General features: G+C 46.1%; 1 protein-coding gene across 3 annotated transcripts in view; it reads right to left on the minus strand.

The window, feature by feature from the left end:
• The window catches only part of LOC134999373 (protein S100-A10-like), a 177,873-nt gene that overhangs the window by 43,695 nt on the left and 109,891 nt on the right, over positions 1 to 24,287 (minus strand). The window contains exon 1 of one of the 3 annotated variants that reach the window (XM_063951423.1): positions 6,296 to 6,477. The exons of the other annotated variants lie outside the window; for them this stretch is intronic. Within the exon in view, the coding sequence (XP_063807493.1) occupies positions 6,296 to 6,424 (129 nt within the window). The 5' untranslated portion in view covers positions 6,425 to 6,477. Of the gene's footprint in view, positions 1 to 6,295; positions 6,478 to 24,287 lie in introns of those variants that run through there. 3 annotated transcript variants of the gene reach the window in all.

The following is a 24,287-nucleotide window of genomic DNA, read 5'->3' on the forward strand; positions in this document are numbered from 1 at the left end:
GAATCCCAGGCAGGAGAGGACTCGTCAGAATTGCCAGTGACATGGCCTGCAGGACTATTGGCATTCCTGGGGAAGGAGGAAATTGACACTGAGGGAGTTGGTGGGGTGGTTTGCGTGAGCTTGGTTACAAGAGGAAGGGATTTACTGGTCAGTGGACTGCTTCCGCTGTCACCCAAAGTTTTTGAACTTGTCACTGACTTATTATGAATGCGCTGCAGGTGACGTATAAGGGAGGATGTTCCGAGGTGGTTAACGTCCTTACCCCTACTTATTACAGCTTGACAAAGGGAACACACGGCTTGACAAATGTTGTCCGCATTTCTGGTGAAATACTTCCACACCGAAGAGCTGATTTTTTTGGTATTTTCACCAGGCATGTCAACGGCCATATTCCTCCCACGGACAACAGGTGTCTCCCCGGGTGCCTGACTTAAACAAACCACCTCACCATCAGAATCCTCCTGGTCAATTTCCTCCCCAGCGCCAGCAACACCCATATCCTCCTCATCCTGGTGTACTTCAACACTGACATCTTCAATCTGACTATCAGGAACTGGACTGTGGGTGCTCCTTCCAGCACTTGCAGGGGGCGTGCAAATGGTGGAAGGCGCATGCTCTTCACATCCAGTGTTGGGAAGGTCAGGCAACGTAACCGACACAATTGGACTCTCCTTGTGGATTTGGGATTTCGAAGAACGCACAGTTCTTTGCGGTGCTTTTGCCAGCTTGAGTCTTTTCAGTTTTCTAGCGAGAGGCTGAGTGCTTCCATCCTCATGTGAAGCTGAACCACTAGCCATGAACATAGGCCAGGGCCTCAGCCGTTCCTTGCCACTCCGTGTGGTAAATGGCATATTGGCAAGTTTACGCTTCTCCTCCGACAATTTTATTTTAGGTTTTGGAGTCCTTTTTTTACTGATATTTGGTGTTTTGGATTTGACATGCTCTGTACTATGACATTGGGCATCGGCCTTGGCAGACGACGTTGCTGGCATTTCATCGTCTCGGCCATGACTAGTGGCAGCAGCTTCAGCACGAGGTGGAAGTGGATCTTGATCTTTCCCTAATTTTGGAACCTCAACATTTTTGTTCTCCATATTTTAATAGGCACAACTAAAAGGCACCTCAGGTAAACAATGGAGATGGATGGATACTAGTATACAATTATGGATGGACTGCCGAGTGCCGACACAGAGGTAGCTACAGCCGTGGACTATTGTACTGTACTGTGTCTGCTGCTAATATAGACTGGATGATAATGAGATGTAGTATGTATGTATAAAGAAGAAAGAAAAAAAAACCACGGGTAGGTGGTATACAATTATGGATGGACTGCCGAGTGCCGACACAGAGGTAGCTACAGCCGTGGACTACTGTACTGTGTCTGCTGCTAATATAGACTGGTTGATAATGAGATGTAGTATGTATAAAGAAGAAAGAAAAAAAAAACCACGGGTAGGTGGTATACAATTATGGACGGACTGCCGAGTGCCGACACAGAGGTAGCTACAGCCGTGGACTACCATACTGTGTCTGCTGCTAATATAGACTGGTTGATAATGAGATGTAGTATGTATAAAGAAGAAAGAAAAAAAAAAACACGGGTAGGTGGTATACAATTATGGACGGACTGCCGAGTGCCGACACAGAGGTAGCTACAGCCGTGGACTACCGTACTGTACTGTGTCTGCTGCTAATATAGACTGGATGATAATGAGATGTAGTATGTATAAAGAAGAAAGAAAAAAAAACACGGGTAGGTGGTATACAATTATGGACGGACTGCCGAGTGCCGACACAGAGGTAGCTACAGCCGTGGACTACCGTACTGTACTGTGTCTGCTGCTAATATAGACTGGTTGATAAAGAGATGTAGTATGTATGTATAAAGAAGAAAGAAAAAAAAACCACGGGTAGGTGGTATACAATTATGGATGGACTGCCGAGTGCCGACACAGAGGTAGCTACAGCCGTGGACTACTGTACTGTGTCTGCTGCTAATATAGACTGGTTGATAAAGAGATGTAGTATGTATGTATAAAGAAGAAAGAAAAAAAAACCACGGGTAGGTGGTATACAATTATGGACGGACTGCCGAGTGCCGACACAGAGGTAGCTACAGCCGTGGACTACCGTACTGTACTGTGTCTGCTGCTAATATAGACTGGTTGATAAAGAGATGTAGTATGTATGTATAAAGAAGAAAGAAAAAAAAACCACGGGTAGGTGGTATACAATTATGGATGGACTGCCGAGTGCCGACACAGAGGTAGCTACAGCCGTGGACTACTGTACTGTGTCTGCTGCTAATATAGACTGGTTGATAAAGAGATGTAGTATGTATGTATAAAGAAGAAAGAAAAAAAAACCACGGGTAGGTGGTATACAATTATGGATGGACTGCCGAGTGCCGACACAGAGGTAGCTACAGCCGTGAACTACCGTACTGTGTCTGCTGCGACTGGATGATAAATAATGATATAAAAAATATATATATATCACTACTGCAGCCGGACAGGTATATATTATATAATGACGGACCTGCTGGACACTATCTGTCAGCAGAATGAGTTTTTTATAGAATAAAAAAAAAACACCACACAAGTCACACGACGAGTGTTTAACTTTTTCAGGCAATCACAATATAGTATACTACTAACTATACTGGTGGTCAGTGTGGTCAGGTCACTGGTCAGTCACACTGGCAGTGGCACTCCTGCAGCAAAAGTGTGCACTGTTTAATTTTAATAATATGTACTCCTGGCTCCTGCTATAACCTATAACTGGCACTGCTCCCCAGTCTCCCCCACAATTATAAGCTGTGTGAGCACAGTCAGATATATACATAGATGATGCAGCACACTGGGCTGAGCAGTGCACACAGATATGGTATGTGACTGAGTCACTGTGTATCGTTTTTTTCAGGCAGAGATCGGATTATATTAAATAAAACTGCACTGTCTGGTGGTCATTGTGGTCAGTCACTACTAAACTCTGCACTCTCTACAGTACTCCTAAGCTCCAGTAAATCAAGTGTCTCTGTCTCAAATCAATCTCACTCTCTCTCTTCTAATCTAAATGGAGAGGACGCCAGCCACGTCCTCTCCCTATCAATCTCAATGCACGTGTGAAAATGGCGGCGACGCGCGGCTCCTTATATAGAATCCGAGTCTCGCGAGAATCCGACAGCGTCATGATGACGTTCGGGCGCGCTCGGGTTAACCGAGCAAGGCGGGAAGATCCGAGTCGCTCGGACCCGTGAAAAAAAACATGAAGTTCGGGCGGGTTCGGATTCCGAGGAACCGAACCCGCTCATCTCTAGTAAAAAGGGGGACTGGCTGCCGCAATGTGTAAAAATGGGGCCTGGCTGTCGCAATGTGTAAAAAGGGGGACTGGCTGCCGCAATGTGTAAAAAGGGGGACTGCTGTAATGTGTAAAAAGGGGGACGCTGTCTGCTGTAATGTATAAAAGGGGCTCTACCTGGTGTAGTGGCGCTACTGTGCAGCGTAATTTGAATAATGTAGACTACTGTGCACCGTAGTATGAATTGCTATTATTTTGTGGTCACGCCCCTTCCCCGTGAAGCCACGCCCCTATAAATTTTTTGCGCGCCTACGGCGCTAAAATGCCTAGTTACGGCACTGTGACAAACAATGGTTTTCAAACCCTTTCTTTATATTATTCATATGTTCTCGCATCCTAATTTTAAATGGCCTGCTTGTTCTACCCACATACTGCTTTTCACACACACACTGTATCAAATACACTACATTACTGCTTTCACAGGTCATGAATTGATTGATCTTATATTGTTTCTTTGTTACTGCAGATTTAAAGGTATCAATCTTGCTCCCTTAATTCCCTTTTATTAGTCTGCAGGCCATGCATAAACCGCACCTGAAAAAGCCTTTTGATTTCACTCTAGTTATCATATTTGGTGCGGGAGCTATGGTACTTTTCACTAAGAGATTCTTTAGATTCGGGGCCTTTTTATAGATCACCTTTGGTCTTTCAGAGATTATTCCTTCTAACACGGGGTCACTTTTAAGTATCCCCCAATGTTTCTTCAGGATCCCTTCAATGTTCCTATACTTCTGATTGTATGTTGTCACAAAAAATATAGAAAAATCATCTTTCATTTCCCTTTTGTTAGGTTGTAACAATACCTCTCTATCTATTCCATCAATTTTCTCTAGATCATTCTCCAGAGAAACTTGATCATATCTCTTTTGTATAAACTGATTTTTCATTGTTTGTGCTTGTTTTCTATATACTTCATTGTCTGTACAGTTTCTCTTAATCCGCCAAAACTGGCTTCCTGGTACTCCTCTTAGCCAGTTCGGATGATGACTACTCCAGAGCCGGCCCTACCCAATTCGATGCCCTAGGCAAGATTTTGGCTGGTGCCCCCTAGCACCAACGCTAGTTCCGCCTCTGACCCTGCACCTCTTTCCCAGCACCATCACCCCTCACCCATAGCAGTCCTTATTTTGGTTTTCCTATCACCTGTAATTTAAATAAGAACAGTGTGCACATTCGGTGCACAGCCCAAAAAGGGGTGTGTACTTGCTGGGAAGGGGCATGGCCACACAATAGTACCCCCAATTAAAATTATGCCACACAGTACTGCAACTTTGTTCGCAATTTATGATGCGATAGTGTCCCTTATTCACATTACATCACACAGTAGTACCACTTTACCTTATATACGTTACTCCTCTCGGTAGTGCCCCTCAATCACATATCATCATACTGAATTGCTCCTTATTTACATTACACCACACCATATTGCTCTTTATTCTCATTACACCACGCCATATTGCTCCTTATTCACTTTACGCCACACCATATTGCTCTTTATTCATATTAGACCACATAGTAATGTCCTTTCTATATGTTACGCCACACAGTTGAACACCTTATACACATAATGTCACACATTAGTAATGCATTTATACACATAATACCACATAGTAATGCCCCTTACACATATGACACACATTATTAATGTCCTTATAAACATAATGCACCTTACACATTATGCCAACTCTTATTAATGCCCTTATACACATAATGTCACTTACACATATGCCGCACATTATTAATGCCCTTATACAGATAATGATACACAATGTCCCTTACACATATGCCGCACATTATTAGTGCCCTTATACATATAATGACACACATAGTGCCCCTTACACATATGTCACACATTATTAATGCCCTTATACACATAATGACACACATAGTGCCCTTTACACATTTGCTGCACATTATTAATACATTTATGCACATGAAACGCATAATGACCCTTACACATATGCTGAACACTATTGCACAACCAACCCACTCACACACACACACACACACACACACACACACACACAGCACTCACACGGCCTCTAACACTGTGACCTCTGCCTCTGCTTGGATACAGATGTGTCCTCATAAATCTTGCCTCCATACACCATGCAGCAGGAGATGCCTGGCGTGAGTCAACTATTTTTGATGAAAATGCATCTTATTTGCATTGCTATGTGGCTAGGATGCACAAGCAGCTTGTCCTGATTAAAATGATATGCAGCATGCCTATATACTGTGTGAGAATGTGGCTGTATCTTCATACAAAATGCTACACACAGAATATAGGCATGCCGCATATCATTTTAATCAGCAGGAGCTGCTTATGCCCCTAGGCATACCAGATGCCCTAGGCAATTGCCTAGTTTGCCTATGCCTAGGGCCGGCTCTGGACTACTCTCTTTTCCAATAAAAGAGTTACTGTCTGTCGGTTTAACATAATTCTGGGTACATATATTGGAACCCTCAATACATATAGTCAGGTCTAAAAAATTGACATTGCATGTACTCTGCACATATGTCAGTATTACTCCAAAATCATTGTTGTTCAAATTCTCCTGAAATTCTTTAAGGGAGGACTCTCCTCCCCTTCATACAAAGATAATATCGTCGATATATCTATAGTAGAGTACGAGACCCGTGTTTAGATGTCATATTTAGGTTCAATTGAATGGTGGGGGAAAAGATTTCCTTCTGTTTGTCCACATATTTTATGATTGACAGCCACCAATACTGGTTTTGCCTATTACATTGACCATAAAAATGTTTAATTTGTCCTGGAGCACCAACCCGGGGCACGTGTCTTGACTGAGACACCCCAGTTTTAAGAACCACTGCTCTACAGCATAAAAGCTAAATCCTACAAAAAAAAAGTGGGACTGTCACTTTTTAAATGTACACCTATGGATACAAACTTTTAGTGTTGAACTCTTACCTCATAAAGTTCAGGCATTTCTTTCTCTACCATAGTCTTTGCATCTTTTTTGGTTAAAGTGAATTTATCGCCAGCATATTTTTGAAAAACCTTATGAAGTTCTGAGGCTGTTGGAGCACCTGTTGCCATCTTTGGGACTATTCTCAGGGATGTCTTCTCTGCTTACTCAGAGGATATCAGCTTGTTCAGATGTTATAATGCGATGCACTGAACTATCACTTATATTAGACTTGTGGGTCATATGATCTTTCCAGTGAACTGCAAATAATTATCAGTAATCTAATGCTATGCAGAATAGTTAATACTTTGTGTCATTTCTATACAAACAAATCCAATTGAATCGTGTGTTTATTAAATATTAACTCGGCTTATAAATGTAAATTGTCGTATTTGTTCATAGCTAACTTCAGTGAGGAATAACTGACATGCCTTACATACAGTGAGAACAGGATATAGTAAAATGTGTTAGTATCCTGCTTTTCACAAAGGAGCTGAAGTGCAATCGATACTTGCCAAACTCGAGTCAAGACAGTGGGCCTAATTCAGATTGGATTGCTGCAGCGGCAGCGAATGCAGTCTGAAGCCCTTGCAGGAGTGCGCACATGCAGTGGTCGCACTGTGCATGCGCACCCCGAGAGCCCGGTGAGCATGACCGGATTAAGGCATGGGTGACAGGGGCGGTCATCCCGGGGCCCCCACACGCCGTCAGTCCGCTGAGAGCTGCATCTGAATGCATACTGCATACAGAGCGTATGTATTCAGAACCAGTGTAGTATATGGGAGCAGCAGCGACTGGTACTGGTACTAGGGAGTGGCAGCACAGACACTGATTAAGTCCCTCCCCCTCACAGCATGGACCCGGCAGTGGCTGGGAGTAGCGCAGGCAGTGAGGAAAGAGCCCCGTGGTGGAAGGACCCACACAGTGAAGGCTGACACTGCCGAAAGATCTCCATACTTAAGAAGACCCAGAGAGTGCCTTGGTAGTGCTGGAGAGGATCCGCTGGTGACACTGCTGTGGGTGAGAACCCTGGTTAAGTGTCTGTGTGTCTGTCTGTCTGTCTGTCTGTCTCATAAATTTTTTGGGTGGGGGCCCCCACAACTTTGTTGCCCTGGGCCCCCACAACCCTTAATCCGGCCCTGCCAGTGAGATACTATCAGCATCTCAGGGCTGCAATCGCCTCTGCCTGATTGACAGGCAGAGGCGGTCGCAGGGCAGGAAGGCACCAAAGTCGACTTTTTTATTTATTTTTTTGGTGTTATTTTGTGTTTTTAAACATATTTCACACCAATTTGTTGAAATGCGTCCCACAGGCTCGTTTTGCTTGCCATGTTTTGGGCGCGGTTACTAAAGTTAATAGTTTGTGACATGGATGTTAAAATGATGCAAAAGTTGTAAAAACATGAAAAAATCCTAAAAAAAACCAGGTGTTGACCATATGTGTGTCGACCTTTTTCATGTCGACCTTTTGATCCTGTTGACATTTTGTCTGTTGACCTTTTGACCCTATGGTGTCAACCTATTGACTGTTGACCATGTAACTGTCTATCTACAGTATCGATCACTTCCCATATCAGACCACGCTCCCTTAACCTCGTCAATGTGAGACACAATTGACCCATGTCAAAATGATTTGATTCCTGGTCCTGCAGACTATTGGGGATAAAAGGAGCTAAGGGGTGGGAAGGGGGGCTTGGACTTTGGCCAACACAGTTCATCCATACTGCAGGCCTTTCCTTGTTGGTAAGCATTGTCCACATAATCACCATAAAATCCAAAGCTCCACCACAACAGTCTGTCAGTTTCCACCAAGGTAGGTTTAAACCACCTAATAGGTGGGTGAAAAGTCACCACTGTGGGGGACCAGTTGTACAAAAAGTGTTGATTTGGTCCAATGCGCACACAATTGCCAATCAATGTGTCCTAATTGTGGCATATCCCACCTCCCAAAATAGAATCCTGCTCAAATAGGCCACAGGGTCCTCCTGCTTATATGACTCCTAAAGCCTCAGTACTGCTCCCAGTCCATGCAGTGACACATTAGTTCGTACTACAATGTCCTGGTCATGAATTTGCACAATCAGCACTGGAGCTGGGGCCAGAGCCTTTGTCAATCACTGGAATGCCATCTTATAAACAGGTGCAAAATCCACTGACTTGGGAAGACCCTTCTTAGTCAAATCTATAAGAGATATCACTACAGAACTAAAGTCAGGGACAACTCATCTGTTGGACCTGACACTTTCTAAGGTTAGTATCTGTCTGGGGGTTGTGGGCAGGGGACAGCTTCTGGTTGCCTCTGCGTCCACTGGTTTTGACGTACCCCTGTCTTCTCCCACACTATACCCCTGGCACTGCACCTCTGTCCTTTTTACCTGGCATCTGTCTGTGCTCAGACCTGCCCTCCAATGCTCCTTTAATGACCTATGACTCAGGGAACCTACCTTGTCACCAAGATCTGCTCTTACCACATCAAATGCTACCTGTTCCACAGTGATGGCTAACAGGCCACCAGCCTCTGGATTCCACAAGGCATCCACCACAGGGAGGCTGCATGTCTTCCCCAATCTACTGGGCACAGACAGGCAACCTGCATTGCCCACAGCAACTTGCTGTAAGGGCTCTATTATGGGCAGAGACTTGGAGAAAACACAAACATTGGAGTGTCTATGCTGCCAATGCATGACTTACAGTTAGTCTGGGCATCATCCGACATTCCAGACCAGGACTAGCTCTGTGTCAGGCACTTCAGTGTATGGTCCATCTCCAGGACACTCTCCAAAGGTGGTTTTGTGAGCATCCGACACCAATTGTGCAGGAAAGCTACCTGAGGGCACCAATTGTACATGTTCCCTGTCTGACCTATTCCCTTCTACCTTCTTGACTACCTAGTACATTAACCCTTCCCATAAGTTTACACTCCCTCCCCCATCCTGTCAAGGCTTCTGCTAGCTAGACACCTCATGCCTTCCAGGGATGGGTCAGAGAGCTGAGCCTGCAGCCCTCAATTTCTCTTAAATTGGGACACTCTACAGTGGTATCTAAGTTGGGACTGCTAGGGTCAGTCTGGTTGGAGTCATTCATAGAGTGGTAAGTGTGGTCACTCATACTTACCGCCGGAGTTAGCAAACCACTAAGGTCAGGAGCATAACTGGGCAACCCCACAGGATCCAATGAGCTGGCACCAACATCATCTACATTGCTAGGGGATGTAGGCATACCAGAGGCAAAAGGCATGCTGGGCAGGTGTGCTGATCTAGCCACTGTAAAGTTTCTTTGGGCTGGTTGATGCTGAGGTTGGCTGTGTTGGCAGTTGTGTAGCCACTGTAGTCTTTTCCTCTGGACTGGGCTGTGCTGGTGTTTATGGTGATGACTGTAGTCTGGCTGCTTGACCTAGGCTATGGCTATTTGACCACCAAGATCCTTTCTAAGGACTACATCAGTTGGGAGGCAATTCACGATGGCATCATCTTGCAACTCTTGGCCAGCTCCTCAGTCCAGGTAGACCCTTGCCATGGGTGCCTCTCGATGTATAAAAAAAACAAAGTAGCCTGGCGCTAATAATTGCTACAATAATAGCAAAAAAATTTTGAGATACAGTATCTACATACATATAGCCACTAAGCAGCAGGGGAATAAAATGTGCTTGTGGTTGCACATTCTGTATATATCTAAATGATTAGGTACAAGGACACTGGAAAACTACAATACCTCTGCACTAATAATGTTTGAGGAAGTTGATATGGCAGAAATCACACACCATACTATAGCATTAATTTTTAATTACAAAATGGATTTATCAAAATACGTCAAAATTAACGTATAACTTCAGTAATAAACAAATAATTAACATAAAAAGTGTACACAATCACAATTGGGTCGTCTGTTGATAATTAAATATATATCGAATAGATATACCTGTTTAGGAAGGTGGGTCTTTAGAAGCTAAATGTATCAGGTAATAATGGAGTAAATTTTGATCACCTCACAGTTTACGATACTGTTTTCATCATTATTGGACAAAGGCTGCAGCGACCTCATTGGTTGCTAAGCGACAGATCAGTGGCACAAACACATGACGGTTTAGAGCACATCTGTGAAACATTGCCACACAGCAGTGGCAGAAATGAAAGTTGGTGCTACAGTACATGGAATTGTCCTTGGTCCCTCCCTCCCACCCTTATGTTGGATATTAAAAAGGACATGCACAGTTTAAGAAACCAAGCACTTCAGGACTACCTCTAATCACCAATGAGGAGGTGGATGATGAGGGTATTAATTACATTATAATCTTGTACAATAAATGTAATGATCTCACTGCAAATTACGTAACTTGGAGGATTTGCCTAGATGGCTAACATCCCTACCTCTACTAACTTTGGTCTCACAAATGGAGCAGATGCCTTCACAAATATTGTCAGGATTTTGGTTAAAAAAATCCCACACCCAAGAGGTGGCTTTATTGGTCTTATGCCCAGGCATCACAATGGTTTTCTTATTATCACGGGCAAGAACTGCAGCCACTGATAGCTGACTTACACAAACAACATCATCAACATCCTCCTCAATGTTAGATAGTAGTACACACATATCCCCCTCATCCTGCTCCACATCCACACACAAATCCTCAATTTCTATTATGCCCTCATCATCACTATCTTTACTTGTACTGCTCCCTACATGTGCAGGTGGTGCAAAAATGGTGGAAAGAGGTGGAAGAGGCTTCTCTACGAGGACAGTGTGAGAAATGTTAGACTCGCACATAGCTGACGTGGACACCCCTAAACGTACCTCAGGAATGTTTGATTGTTCTGAACACACAATCTGTTCCACTGCTTTAGTGGTTTTTCTTTTTTGACACCTATTCTAGACTCTAGGTGATAAGTTCTTGCATCATCATGAGACGCAGAATAAGATACCTCACTGACAATTGCAGAACCATCACTTAAAGGCCAAGACCTGAGATTTTCCTTGTCACTTTAATATTTCTCTGCACCTAACTTTTTTATTTTGATGTTTTTTTCTTTACCACTGGTGTAATTATGCTCGGCAGGAGAGAACTTTTGTGAGAAGAAGCCACAAGGATGTAGATGACCATCGTTAGCTCTTTGAGACAGTACGGCGCCCACTCCAACAGAAGAGGTGTCCACCTCAAGGATGAAGGGCGAACTGGTATCTGGCTGTTTCAAAACCGGAGCAGAGATGAATCTTTGTTTCAACAAATTAAAGGCTTGGGTAGCTTCTTCTGACCATTTGAAAGGATTGGCACCCTTTTTGGTAAGAGCCGTAATAGGCACTACAACGGTGGAAAAGTCTCGAATAAATTTCCTGTAATAATTGGCAAACCCTAGGAATCTCTGGATGCCCTTGAGGGTTAAAGGAATCAGCCAATCTCGGATCGCTTGAAATTTCTCAGGGTCCATCTCCAGGCCGGAACCGGATACAATATACCCCAGGAACGGGATGGACTTTACTTCAAAGATGCACTTTTCCAGTTTGCAATACAGATGATTGGTACGGAGACGGGACAAGACCTCTTTCACCCAGAACCGATGTTCCTCCAGATCATTCGCGAAGATAAGAATATCATCGAGATAAACCACAACATGACGATAAAGAATGTCTCTGAAAATCTCATTCACCAAGTGTTGGAATACTGCTGGAGCATTGCTGAGTCCAAAAGGCATGACGAGGTACTCGTAATGTCCGTCACGGGTGTTAAAAGCGGTCTTCCACTCGTCACCCTTTCGGTTTCGGATGAGATTATAAGCACCCCGCAGATCTAACTTTGTGAAGATAGTGGCTCCACTGACGCGGTCAAATAACTCAGTGATAAGCGGCAGAGGGTACCGATTTTTTACTGTGATGTCATTCAGACCCCGGTAGTTAATACACGGCCGCAGGCCACCGTCTTTCTTCTTTATGAGGAAGAAGCCTATGCCAGCTGGAGAGGAGGAAGGCTGGATAAACCCTTTAGCCAGATTTTTCTTGATATACTCCTCCATGGAGTGAGTCTCAGGCAACGACAATGGATACGTGCGTCCACGAGGAGGAGTTTTCCCTGGAATGAGATCGATAGGGCAATCCCATTTTCTATGGGGAGGAAGAATATCGGCTGAAGACTTGCTGAATACATCGGTGAAATCCTGAAATGGAGAAGGTGGAACATCAGGAGATTTAGAGGAGGAGTTGCAAACTGGAAGCACTTTATGTAGACATGTCTTAGAACAGGAAGGACCCCATGCCAGGATATGGGTCATTTTCCAATCAATTTGAGGATTATGCAAATTAAGCCATGGGAAGCCTAGAACCACAGGATGAGTGGCCCTTGGGATAACCAGGAAGGAAATTAGCTCTGTATGCAGAACCCCTACCTTCAGACGGATAGGTAGGGTCTTGGAGGTAATCACCGCATCAGGAATCCTACTGCCGTCCATGGCAGTTAAATATATAGGAGATGACACTCTCTCTGTGGGTAGGGACCACTGCTTAATGAACTTCTCAGTTATAAAGTTCCCAGCTGCTCCAGAATCCAACAAGGCAATAAGATTCTTGGTACGCTGAGCCACCTGAAGAGAAACTGAGAGGTTGCAGTCACTTGAAGACGGAGAGGAATTCATTACTCCTATCCGACCCTCTCCTTGGCGGGCTAGGATTTGGAGTTTCCCGGACGCTCGGGGCAGGCGTTAATGAGGTGGGAAGGTGCAGCACAGTACAGGCAAAGACGATTAGATAAACGTCTTCTGCGATCTGCTGGAGACAATCGTGAATGACCTATCTGCATAGGTTCACCTTTGGATGGAGACGGCTGTCGAGGAGGAGGAGCAGAAGGAGTCTTATGCACTGTTGACCTGCCTCGCTCCATAGCCCTTTCACGAAACCGTAGGTCAACCTTTTTGCAGAGCGATATGAGCTCATTTAATTTCGAGGGCAAGTCTCTGGTGGCGAGCTCATCTTTAATACGTTCTGAGAGGCCTTGCCAAAAGGCTGCATAGAGCGCATCCTCATTCCAGGTAACCTCAGATGCCAACGTCTGGAATTGTGCTAAATACTGGCCGACAGTTCGTGTCCCCTGATGCAGCCGAAGAATCTCAGAAGAAGCTGATGACACTCGACCTGGCTCATCAAAGATATGTTTGAATGTTGCCATGAAGTCAGAGTGGAATGACAGCAGGGAATCAGATCTTTCCCATAAGGGTGATGCCCAGTCGAGGGCGGCACCACTGAGTAGGGAGATGATATACGCAACTTTGGTGCGGTTTGTAGGAAAACTGCCGTGTTGCAACTCAAAGTGGATCTCGCACTGGTTTAGGAAACCCCTGCAGGATTTCGGGGATTCATCATATTTAGCACGTGTTGGCAAATGAAGACGTGGAGGAGAAGTGGGTATGGTGGGTGGGGATACCACCGGAGGTACTACAGTCGGCACACTGGATGCCCCTGACCCACGGAGGGTTGCCTAAATCTCATCCAGTCGAGAGGAGAGGTCCAGGAGACATCGGATAGCATGGCCTTGTGCAGTCTCCTGATGTTCAAGACGGGCTGCCAGTTCTTGTATTGGCCTGGTCCCTTGGACTTGGTCTCTGACCGGATCCATTAGGTTAGTGCTTACTGTTACAACTGAGGGCTGGTGTCGGTAGCTGGAGGTCTCAGTTGTAGGGGCTGACGGGTACTTGAATTTAGGAGGTAGGAGAGGACTCCTAAACATGTGCTGAGATTGTAGTACCAATTGCCCGAAGGCGTGACCACGACAATAGAAGGTGTCTTTGAGGGTTTTTATTAAATCATAAAAGTCAAGAATGTGCAACCAAACAATAAATGTCACAAGTGAGTCTCTGAATCACAACTGGTAAAGACCAGTAATCCGGAGTTTAAATGGGAGTGCTTTATGACACTTAGGAACACAGGTGGAACATAGAGTGAAGCTGGGGATCGCAGGTAAAGCTTGAGTGATATTGGGGATCACAAGTGAAGCTTGAGTGATGCTAGGGATCACAGGTAAATAATCCACTACTATGGTGATTAGTGGAAACAGAGGACTGCCAGAGAGTGGCTGCGGGATGCTGGAGTTATACACTCTGCTAGCGCTGGGTGCGGGAACAAGGAAGGCAGGTTGCACCACAGAGCATCAGCACAGGAGAACTGGAGCTGCACCGCAGAGGGTAACCACCAGGGAGTCAGGCTATACTGCAGGGAGTGTTCACAGGAGAGTCCTTAGTTAAGCTGCATACTGGAACGCTGTAGAGACAATGGAAACACTGACAACCTTCTGGGTGCTGAGACAGGATATTTATACCTGCTGGGTAGCAGAAATTGGCTGACAATTAAGCTCAGGCTCCGGCAACACTGCTGGTAGGTGAGAAGAGCATCATGTGATTAAATCCAAAATGGCTGCGCCCAGTGACGGTGACTGAAGGGTAAAGAAACCATGTGTGAAACGGTAATGGCAGTGGAGGCCGCAGCAGCAGAAACTCCACGCGCCCAGATGCGCACAGCGGCCATAGGGATGACGGCAGTGGCCACGGCACACAGAGGACGCATATCCAGCGGTAGACCACATGCGCGGCAGTGACAGCCGTGACGGGGCTGAGAGCGCCACACCACCGTAAGTGTACACACTAATGAGGCCGCTGAACCAGCACTGCAGGCAATACCCATGAATTGTAAGCCAAGACATAGCTATACCCCAGCCCTGGCTTGCTGAGCCAACCTCAGGAGACACCTAACCTAAAAAATGTACCACCTACAGAGTCAGAATATATATTACACTGCGGTTTAATTTCACCTACAGTGTCACACAATACAAGCATGAGTCAGAAAAAGTAATCTAAAACTACGGTTTAATTTTACCTACAGTGTCATACAATACATGTATAAGTCAGAAATAATAATGCTGTGGTTCAATTTCACCTACAGTGTCACACAATACGTGTATGAGTCAGAAATATTAACGCTGCAGTTCACTTTCACCTACAGTCTCACGCAATACATGTATGAATCAGAAATAGTAATGTAACACTGTGGTTTAATTTCACCTTCAGTGTCACAAATTTAATACATGTATGATTATACAATGTGGTCTGTCAGTGTCACAGAAAAATAATAGTATAGTACACTGGGGTTTAGCAGCAAAAATAAATAAATAAATATATGTACATATATAAAACTAGGTGATTCATCGCGCCCTATGGGCGCTCTTCACACCGTTGTAAGGGGCTCACCCCCTTAACCCTTGCACACCCTTGTGGCATGCAATATTTTTATTATATGGTGTATTACCTCTAATCATAATTGTGTGAGTGGTTAAATATTTCACGGACAAAGGGAGTGCGATGGTTAAGGGGTCGAAGCCCCTTGCAATGGCGTGAACATCACACGCAGGGCCTGATGAGTCACCTAGTAGATGCTGTGGTTGAGGGAGTGGTGGGTGCGGGGGAGACGCAGATGGAGTCCGGGGGTGCCGCGGGTGGGGGGAGGCGGTTGCGGGGGTGCTGCATGTGGGGGAAGGGCTGGTGCGGTGGTGCCGCGGGTGGGCGAGGGTGCGTGGGTGCCACAGGTGAGGGTCTAAAGCCACCATGGGTGGCGGAGGAGCGGTTGCGGAGGTGCACCGGGTGTGAGAGGGGCAGGTGCAGTGGTGCGGCGGGTAAGGGAGGGAAGGGTACAGGAGTACTGTGGGTGGGGGAGGGGGTCCGGAGCCACCGTGGGTGCTGGAGGGGGGTGCCGCAGATGGGGCCCGGAGGTACTGCGAGTGGGGGAGGGGTGGGTAATGCTTCTCCTGCTTCTCCTCCTGGAAGCAGCTAAGCTGCTGTCCTCCCTTTGGAAGTGGCTCTGCCGGAGACTCGCACAACAGCCAAGCAGCTAGTCTCTATTGTTAGCACCGGTGTCCCAACGCGCCACATTACAGGGAAGAAAATGCACTCAGTAAACTGCAGCTACCAGCACCCCTAAGGGCCGGAATGCTTTGGTGCTAAGGGCTGCTGGGAGCCTTAGTTTATTTAGTGCGTCTACTTCCCTATATTGCAGTGCGTTGGGACACCGGAGCTAACAATAGTGACTGGCTGGCGGAACTGACTGACTGGCTGAATCATTGTAAAAGGTGAGAGTGCTGTGCAGTGTCAGTTACACTGCATACCCACTGCACTGCACAACACTGTCACCTTTTACATTGATTCAGCGTCCAGACATTACCCTCTGTGATATCACCCACTCTATCCATTACATTAGCCATCTCGGAGCTTCCAGGCCGTCAGCACAGGGGCTGTGTTGCGGAGTCAGGGCCTCTGGGGATCTGGGTGCGGCTGTGGCGGGGAGGCACTTCCGTGACATCATGCGCAGAGGAAGCTCCGGGGCTCAGAGAATATGCGGCGCAGGGAGGGCTATAAAAGCTTTCCGCTGCGCCGCTTTCATACACATCTATGCCGGTGGCCGCAGCAGCTTTTGTTCCACCTGCGCCGCGGCTAGGGAGTGGGGATTGATGATGGCGGAGGGGGCAGGCAGACTGGCAGCAGGACATAGGATGCTGCAGTAAAAGTTTTTTTATCTAGAGGGCAGAGACTTGTTTGCCGATGCAGTGGCATACCCTCCAACTGTACCTTTTGCCAAGTACAATACCTTTTTTTATGGTCTGTACCGACTTCTGGCTCTCCAAACTTCCATTGAAAGTAGATAAAAGGGGGCGTGGCCATGACACTTTACCCATGACCACGCCCCTTTTCTAATTTTTACCGATTTTTATGTGTAAATTGTTGGAGGGTATGTTGCTGCAGATGCAGCTCCATCAGCCCCATTGTTAATCCTGCTCTGGGAACACACAGCAGCCAAAGGGCAGAGGCTCCCATTGGATGTAACCTGTGTGGGAGGGCGTTTCTCACCCAATCAGCTCTGGACTGGGTGTGATAGACCTGCCACTAACCCAATGAGAGCTCCTAGCCACGCCCAGCTTTAGACATACAGGCACAGAGTCACAGATCTGGGCTATTATATAGGAGATGATATCTCTATCTATAACTGGTGCAGAGCACCCCTAGATTGGCAGAGGACCCATTTATGTACAACAAGGCATGGATCACCTACAGTGTCACAATGCGTGTACACTGCAGTCTGACCGGCATAAAAACTAATTTATAATTTATAAGTTATGGTAAAACTAACCTTCATTAACTCTTTTTCTTCAAGGTCCATGGGATCCACAGGGTTAACAATGGGTATGATAGTTCGAGACCAGGATCAAGCACTGAACAGCAAAAGCTTGTGAGCCTTCCTGAATGAACTGGGCTCCTCTCCCCCCATACCCCACCCACAACTCAGGCACTTCAGTTTTAGTTAACAAGCCCAGAGCAGGAACAGGAGCTGAAGAGGACAGAAGGAAGAATGGTACACACAGGAAATACAGTCTCACATAGAGGAGAAAAGAACTGGTGACCGAGAGAGTAACCCATTGAAGATAGTTGCATCAGGGTGGGCGACCTGTGGATCCCATGGACCTTGAAGAATGAGTTAATGAAGGTAAGTTTTACCATAACTCTTATTTTCTTCTTCGGGGTCCATGGTCTCCACAGGGTTAACAAAGGGATTTCCCAAAGCAGTTGTAATAGGGAGGGTACACTCCTAAGCTGAAAGGATGACATTGTGGCCAAAAGTTGCATCCTGAGAGGCAAACGTATCAAAGACATAGAACCTAAGAAACGTGTGGGAAGAAGCCTTGCAAGGTAGTTCAGCAGATGGTGTGCTGCCCACAAAGGACACACAGAGCAAATAGAGCAAACAGAGACTGTACTTGGAACAGGAAGATCAGCCTGCATGTAAGCCTGTGAAATGGTCATGCAGAGCCATCGTGTCAACGTTTCTTTATTTGCTGGCCAGACCCGCTTGTGGAATCTATAAAGTATGAATAATGAAAGAGAAAGAGAGTCTTCATGGTTACCCATTTGAGGTCCACCGACTCCAATGGTTCAAAAGGAGATCATTATAGGGCTCGAAGAACTAAGGATAAATCCCAATGGAGGTTGTTTACCTAAGTACCCCCCCCCCCCCCCGTAGGAAGGTACGAATATCTGGTAAGGGGGCCAGTTTCTTCTGGAACCAGACAAACGAAGCCAGGTGAAGACCCATGGCCAAGCCCGTCTGCAAGAAGGCTAGAAGCCTAGGGATCCTAAAAATCCTGGGAAATTAGTGGCAATGAGCACACAACTGAAAGTAGCAGTGTCAGATACGGGTAGGCAAGCTTTGTTAGAGGTTGACAGGTTATTGACAATCTTGTCCAGTTCTGGTCCAAATAGAAATTCACAAGTGCATGGAAGTGCTTGCAGGGCTTCCTTGGTATCAGAATCCACTGTCCAGGAATGGAGCCACACTATGCGGCGTGCTGCAATGGAAACAGCCGAAGCTTTAGAGGATAAGAGAATGGTATGCAATGCAGCTTCCCCAATGTAATAGGCCACATCTCTGATGTTGGCAATTAGTGCCACTTGTTCCATGGTAGGATTGGATGGGAAACTGTTTTCAAGAGCATCAGCCCAGTTTTCCATGCCTTTAGCCACCCACGCTGTAGCTGTAGCAGGTCTGGTTGTGGCCCATGTAAGGAGTATAAAGATTTTAGACACACATCCAATTGTCTATCTGGAAGGTCCTTTAGGGAGAATGCAGAAGGGATTGGAAGAATGGAACTTTTAATTAAACGTGTCACATAAACATTCACAATATATGGAGTTTCCCATTTTGCACAATCAGTTTTGTGTAACTGGTAAAAGGAGCTCAGCCATTTTGGAACCATAAATTTCTTAGTATGAGTTTCCCATGCCTCATTTCTTGCTTCAGAGAAGTGATCAGAGTGTGAAAACTCAGCTACAACTACCTTCTGTATTTTGTACACAGGATCCTTAGATTCAGGGGCTGGTTCAGTATCTTTGAGCTGAAGTGAGAATTTAACCTCCCTAATTAAAGCAACCACATAAAATTTGGACTGTACCTCTTCTTCCCCTGAGGGAGATTCTGAATCAGAAATCTCTGCCTGATCTGCTGCAGCAAACAATTCCTCAGAATCTGAGAGTGGTATGGACTGCGAGGAGGGCACAGTATGCTTTGTGACAGTAGGTGTAGGTAATGTCACCTGGCCCTGTAAAATGTTCTGAAATGCAGCCGAGGAAGCAGCTAAACTCTGTATAGAGTTAGAAAAGGAGTTCAACCAAAGAGGAGGGATGGGTGGGCTGTTATGGGCTGATAAACAGGCTGTAATGGCTTTAGGGTACCCATAGGAGGAGCCACAAGTGGGGTTGCAATATGGTCAGCTATTTTAGCTAGCAAGTAAGTAAAAGAAGCCCATGGAGGCTCTTGTTCTGGAGCTGGGGGAGTTGATGTTCCTGTAGGTACAAAACAAGCAGTGCACTAACCATCCTGTAATAAATCCTGAGGTGAAAGCTCTGTGTAATAGGAGAGCGTACCTGGAAATTCCCGTCTAATAGGTTGCGGCCTGTCTAGTCGTCCTTCTGTTCTTACTTGCCACGACGTCTGCCGGTAACTGTGTAGAACACCTGCGTGGGACCTGGGCAGAGGGACGGAGACACCCGAGCACGAACAAACCCCCCCCCAGGACACATAAGCTTCACTACAGTGGGATACGTTAATAACGATTTATTGCAATCAGATGGCCTCTGTTCTTAGTAACTCGGGTTGCTGGTCAATAAACCTGGCATACTACGGTAAGGTACATCATCTCGAAACACATAATAATTGCAATATAAACATATCACATTAACATGAATGCATTCTCGAACATCAATACTAAAAGCATCGTTCATCCAAATAAACCTGGTTCAGGACGGTTCAATGAGTATAATAATATGCCACTAGATGGCGCTATAAGTCCAGCAACAACAGTCTCTGGAACTGTACTCCAGACGGAGAATTTCAAGTGTGTGTGTCCTTGCAGACAACGCTGCACAAAAAGTCTTGTGAGTGGTCCCTAGTGGCCACGCGGAGGGTTGAACGATGAGTGAGTACTGTAGTGAGCCCGGGTTACACTGGCCAGGGCACTGCGGTGGCTCAGAGTCCTGTATAGGTTACAACCCAATGCGCTGTTCCTGTCTTGGGCTCCAGAGGCAAATGAAAATGTCGGTGGTTACACAAGGGCGCATGGGTTGGATGTATTACTCCTTTACTGGTATATAAGCCAATCACTACGTACAAGCACTGACTTCTGTTTTCTGTTCTCCTGGGTAGCTGCATGCAGTATCAGAGGAATGTCGAACATGGGGAAAGAGGTGTACCCCTGAGTGTCCCTAGAAAGGTCCCTCCATGAGGTGAGCGGCATTAAACTGGCAGTGAGGTTTGGGGCACTGTGTGAGCTAGTAGGAGGCTGTCAGCGTCCAAGGCACTGTACTGAGTTGGTCCTGCAATGGCTCAAAGTGGAAGGGGTTGTCTTTAATAGGGTCCCAGTTACTACAGGGGGCACAACATTGGGGAAGCAGGTACCTGATCACCACTGTGTTGCAACACTCTCCAGCCGTATCTGTCCCGCTCCCGGTTCTCTGCAGAGTAGTCTCTTCCCGGCCGCAGCGTGACGTCACCCCTCACTGCCTGGCGGTCAGCGGCAGCGTGTCCTCTCTTGTGCCCGGCGGCTCTCCTCAGCGCAGAGAGACTGGTGGCCGCGGTCGGAACCCAGCTCACTGATCACAGCCGGCGGCTCTCCTCAGCACGGCTGCGGCTCTCCTCAGGGCGCACACCGCAGCTCTCTTCTCTCCACAGCGCGGCAGCTCCGGGCGGCAGCATGCACTCCTTAACGCCGGTGCCCAGCTCTCTCTTCTTTGCCATCCGCTCCAGCCACGGGTCCCGTGACCGTCTCTCCTCTCTCTCTCGGTGAGCTCCTCCTCGCTTCCTGCCCGCGGCTGCTTCTCTCCTTTTTTCCCGCTCAGCCACACACTAGGCGCCAATTCCCGCCTTCTTTTTCCCGCTCTGCCGGCAGCCAATCCCCGCGTTTCTTTTAGGCTGGAGGCACTGGGTCCTAGTGCCCCCCAGCTAGCCCTCCGGCCAGACACATTAACCCCTGCAGTCCCTGGTGGGTAAAAGGGGTCCAGCAGTGGCTGGGACAGCTACTGGGCATCACATCTGTGTTACAGGTTTTACATGCTAGCAAAGTAGATACCCCAGTCTGTTTTGCCTTACCTTTGTTAGACATAACTGCAAGGAGTGTACACACACAATATGGTAATGTGCACCGTGTAACCAGTAACAGTATGTGACAATGCAGAGTAAACCCTATACACACCAGCATTCTAGGGCTACCCTTAAGAATAAAGCACAGGAAAAGTAACAAAATGCACAGAGAAAGAGAGTACAAACAACAGCACTAGCATAAGTCACAACTCACAAGCCAAAGATAGCAGAGCGGGAGCATTGGAACTTTTTACCAGCTGTTACTTACAGAAGGAGCCTCTGTTATCTTTGCCTGCCTAGTCGCAGGCGTGCACTCCTGGTCTGACTAGGCGATCCGTCCCCCTAGTCCCATTCAGAGCGTCTCTGTCCAGGCGTGCGGACAGAGACGCTCTCCATTCAAGTGAATGGGGGCGCATCTCCGTCCGGGAGTGCCTAGTTACACACAGAGCAAAGACAACAGAGGTTCCATCTGTATACTACATTAATTTTATGACCCCCTTCCACTGAAAAGCTTGTTTTCTCCATGTGATTTCTTCTTGCATGTGTTTGTAAAAATTCATGATGACGTTATGCAAACACCACATTGTTTATAGTGTCAATATTATATGTTGAACATTGTGACTCTTACAATAAAAAATCAGTTAAACTGACACACAACTTCTGGCATTTTCCATACACACATTATTGAATAACGCAGACCCCTCTTCTTCAGTTTATCCCCTATTACTAACAGGGCACCTACCTATAGTGAAGCGCTGAGTCCCCAACCATTTCTCTGAGTACTAACTATTACAGTATACCCATAGAGACCAGCTGCTAACAACACACATGGGACTGCTTGATAATATATACGCCAACATAGAAATGGCACAGCAAACTCCCTATTTTCCAATCTAGAAGCCACCATCACCTTACGTGAAAATAGCTGGACATGTTGTGACAGTTTCCTTAAATTAAAAAAAAAACTCATCAATAGAGTGTCCAAATTATGGTGGGATACCAAGATAGTACTTTGAAACAAAACACACAACATAGTACCTAAAGCACTTAAAGAAATGGGAAACTGCACTGACAAACTGTTCAATGAATCTGATACAACTCATTATTGACACACATGAGAAAGAACTCATTAAAATAAAAACAGAAATCACATTGCTGAATACATAATTACAGTAGATCAATGCAGTATTGACGAAGAATTTAAGACATTAGAAGGTATAGCACAAAGAAGATTTCAAACAACAAGGACAACATTGAAGCAACAAAAAGATCCAAAATTATCAGAGACAGAACAGGGAAGTGGACAGAGGAGAAACAGAAAAACAAGAAACAAAATATCCAGAATACAAAGAAGACTACTAATAAACAAACAAAAACAGAGTCCACACATGCAAGGAAAGCACCCACTCAAACCCCAGTATACAGACGGAGCCTCCCTCATCGTTGCATTTTCTCCGCCTAAATGGAGTATTTGTTACGCCCTAGTTATAGCTCAGGTTGTTGAGGTGTTGCACGGAGAGGCTCGTTGAGGTGCGACAACATACACAGCATGTAATAATTAGTGATGTGCACCGGACATTTTTCGGGTTTTGTGTTTTGGTTTTGGATTCGGTTCCGCGGCCGTGTTTTGGATTCGGACGCGTTTTGGCAAAACCTCACCGAAAATTTTTTGTCGGATTCGGGTGTGTTTTGGATTCGGGTGTTTTTTTTTAAAAAACCCTAAAAAACAGCTTAAATCATAGAATTTGGGGGTCATTTTGATCCCATAGTTTTATTAACCTCAATAACCAAAATTTCCACTCATTTCCAGTCTATTCTGAACACTGATCACATCACAATATTATTTTTAGTCCTAAAATTTGCACCGAGGTCGCTGGATGGCTAAGCTAAGCGACACAAGTGGCCGACACAAACACCTGGCCCATCTAGGAGTGGCACTGCAGTGTCAGGCATGATGGCACTTCAAAAAAATAGTCCCCAAACAGCACATGATGCAAAGAAAAAAAGAGGCGCACCAAGGTCGCTGTGTGACTAAGCTAAGCGACACAAGTGGCCGACACAAACACCTGGCCCATCTAGGAGTGGCACTGCAGTGTCAGGCAGGATGGCACTTCAAAAAAATTGTCCCCAAACAGCACATGATGCAAAGAAAAAAAGAGGCGCACCAAGGTCGCTGTGTGACTAAGCTAAGCGACACAAGTGGCCGACACAAAGACCTGGCCCATCTAGGAGTGGCACTGCAGTGTCAGGCAGGATGGCACTTCAAAAAAATTGTCCCCAAACAGCACATGATGCAAAGAAAAATGAAAGAAAAAAGAGGTGCAAGATGGAATTGTCCTTGGGCCCTCCCACCCACCCTTATGTTGTATAAACAGGACATGCACACTTTAACGAACCCATCATTTCAGCGAAAGGGTCTGCCACACGACTGTGACTGAAATGACTGGTTGGTTTGGGCCCCCACCAAAAAAAGAAGCAATCAATCTCTCCTTGCACAAACTGGCTCTACAGAGGCAAGATGTCCACCTCATCATCATCCTCCGATTCCTCACCCCTTTCACTGTGTACATCCCCCTCCTCACAGATTATTAATTCGTCCCCACTGGAATCCACCATCTCCGATCCCTGTGTACTTTGTGGAGGCAATTGCTGCTGGTGAATGTCTCCATGGAGGAATTGATTATAATTAATTTTAATGAACATCATCTTCTCCACATTTTCTGGAAGTAACCTCGTACGCCGATTGCTGACAAGGTGAGCGGCGGCACTAAACACTCTTTCGGAGTACACACTGGAGGGAGGGCAACTTAGGTAGAATAAAGCCAGTTTGTGCAAGGGCCTCCA

Source organism: Pseudophryne corroboree, chromosome 1 (genome assembly GCF_028390025.1).
Source record: "Pseudophryne corroboree isolate aPseCor3 chromosome 1, aPseCor3.hap2, whole genome shotgun sequence".
NCBI classification, from domain to species: domain Eukaryota; kingdom Metazoa; phylum Chordata; class Amphibia; order Anura; family Myobatrachidae; genus Pseudophryne; species Pseudophryne corroboree.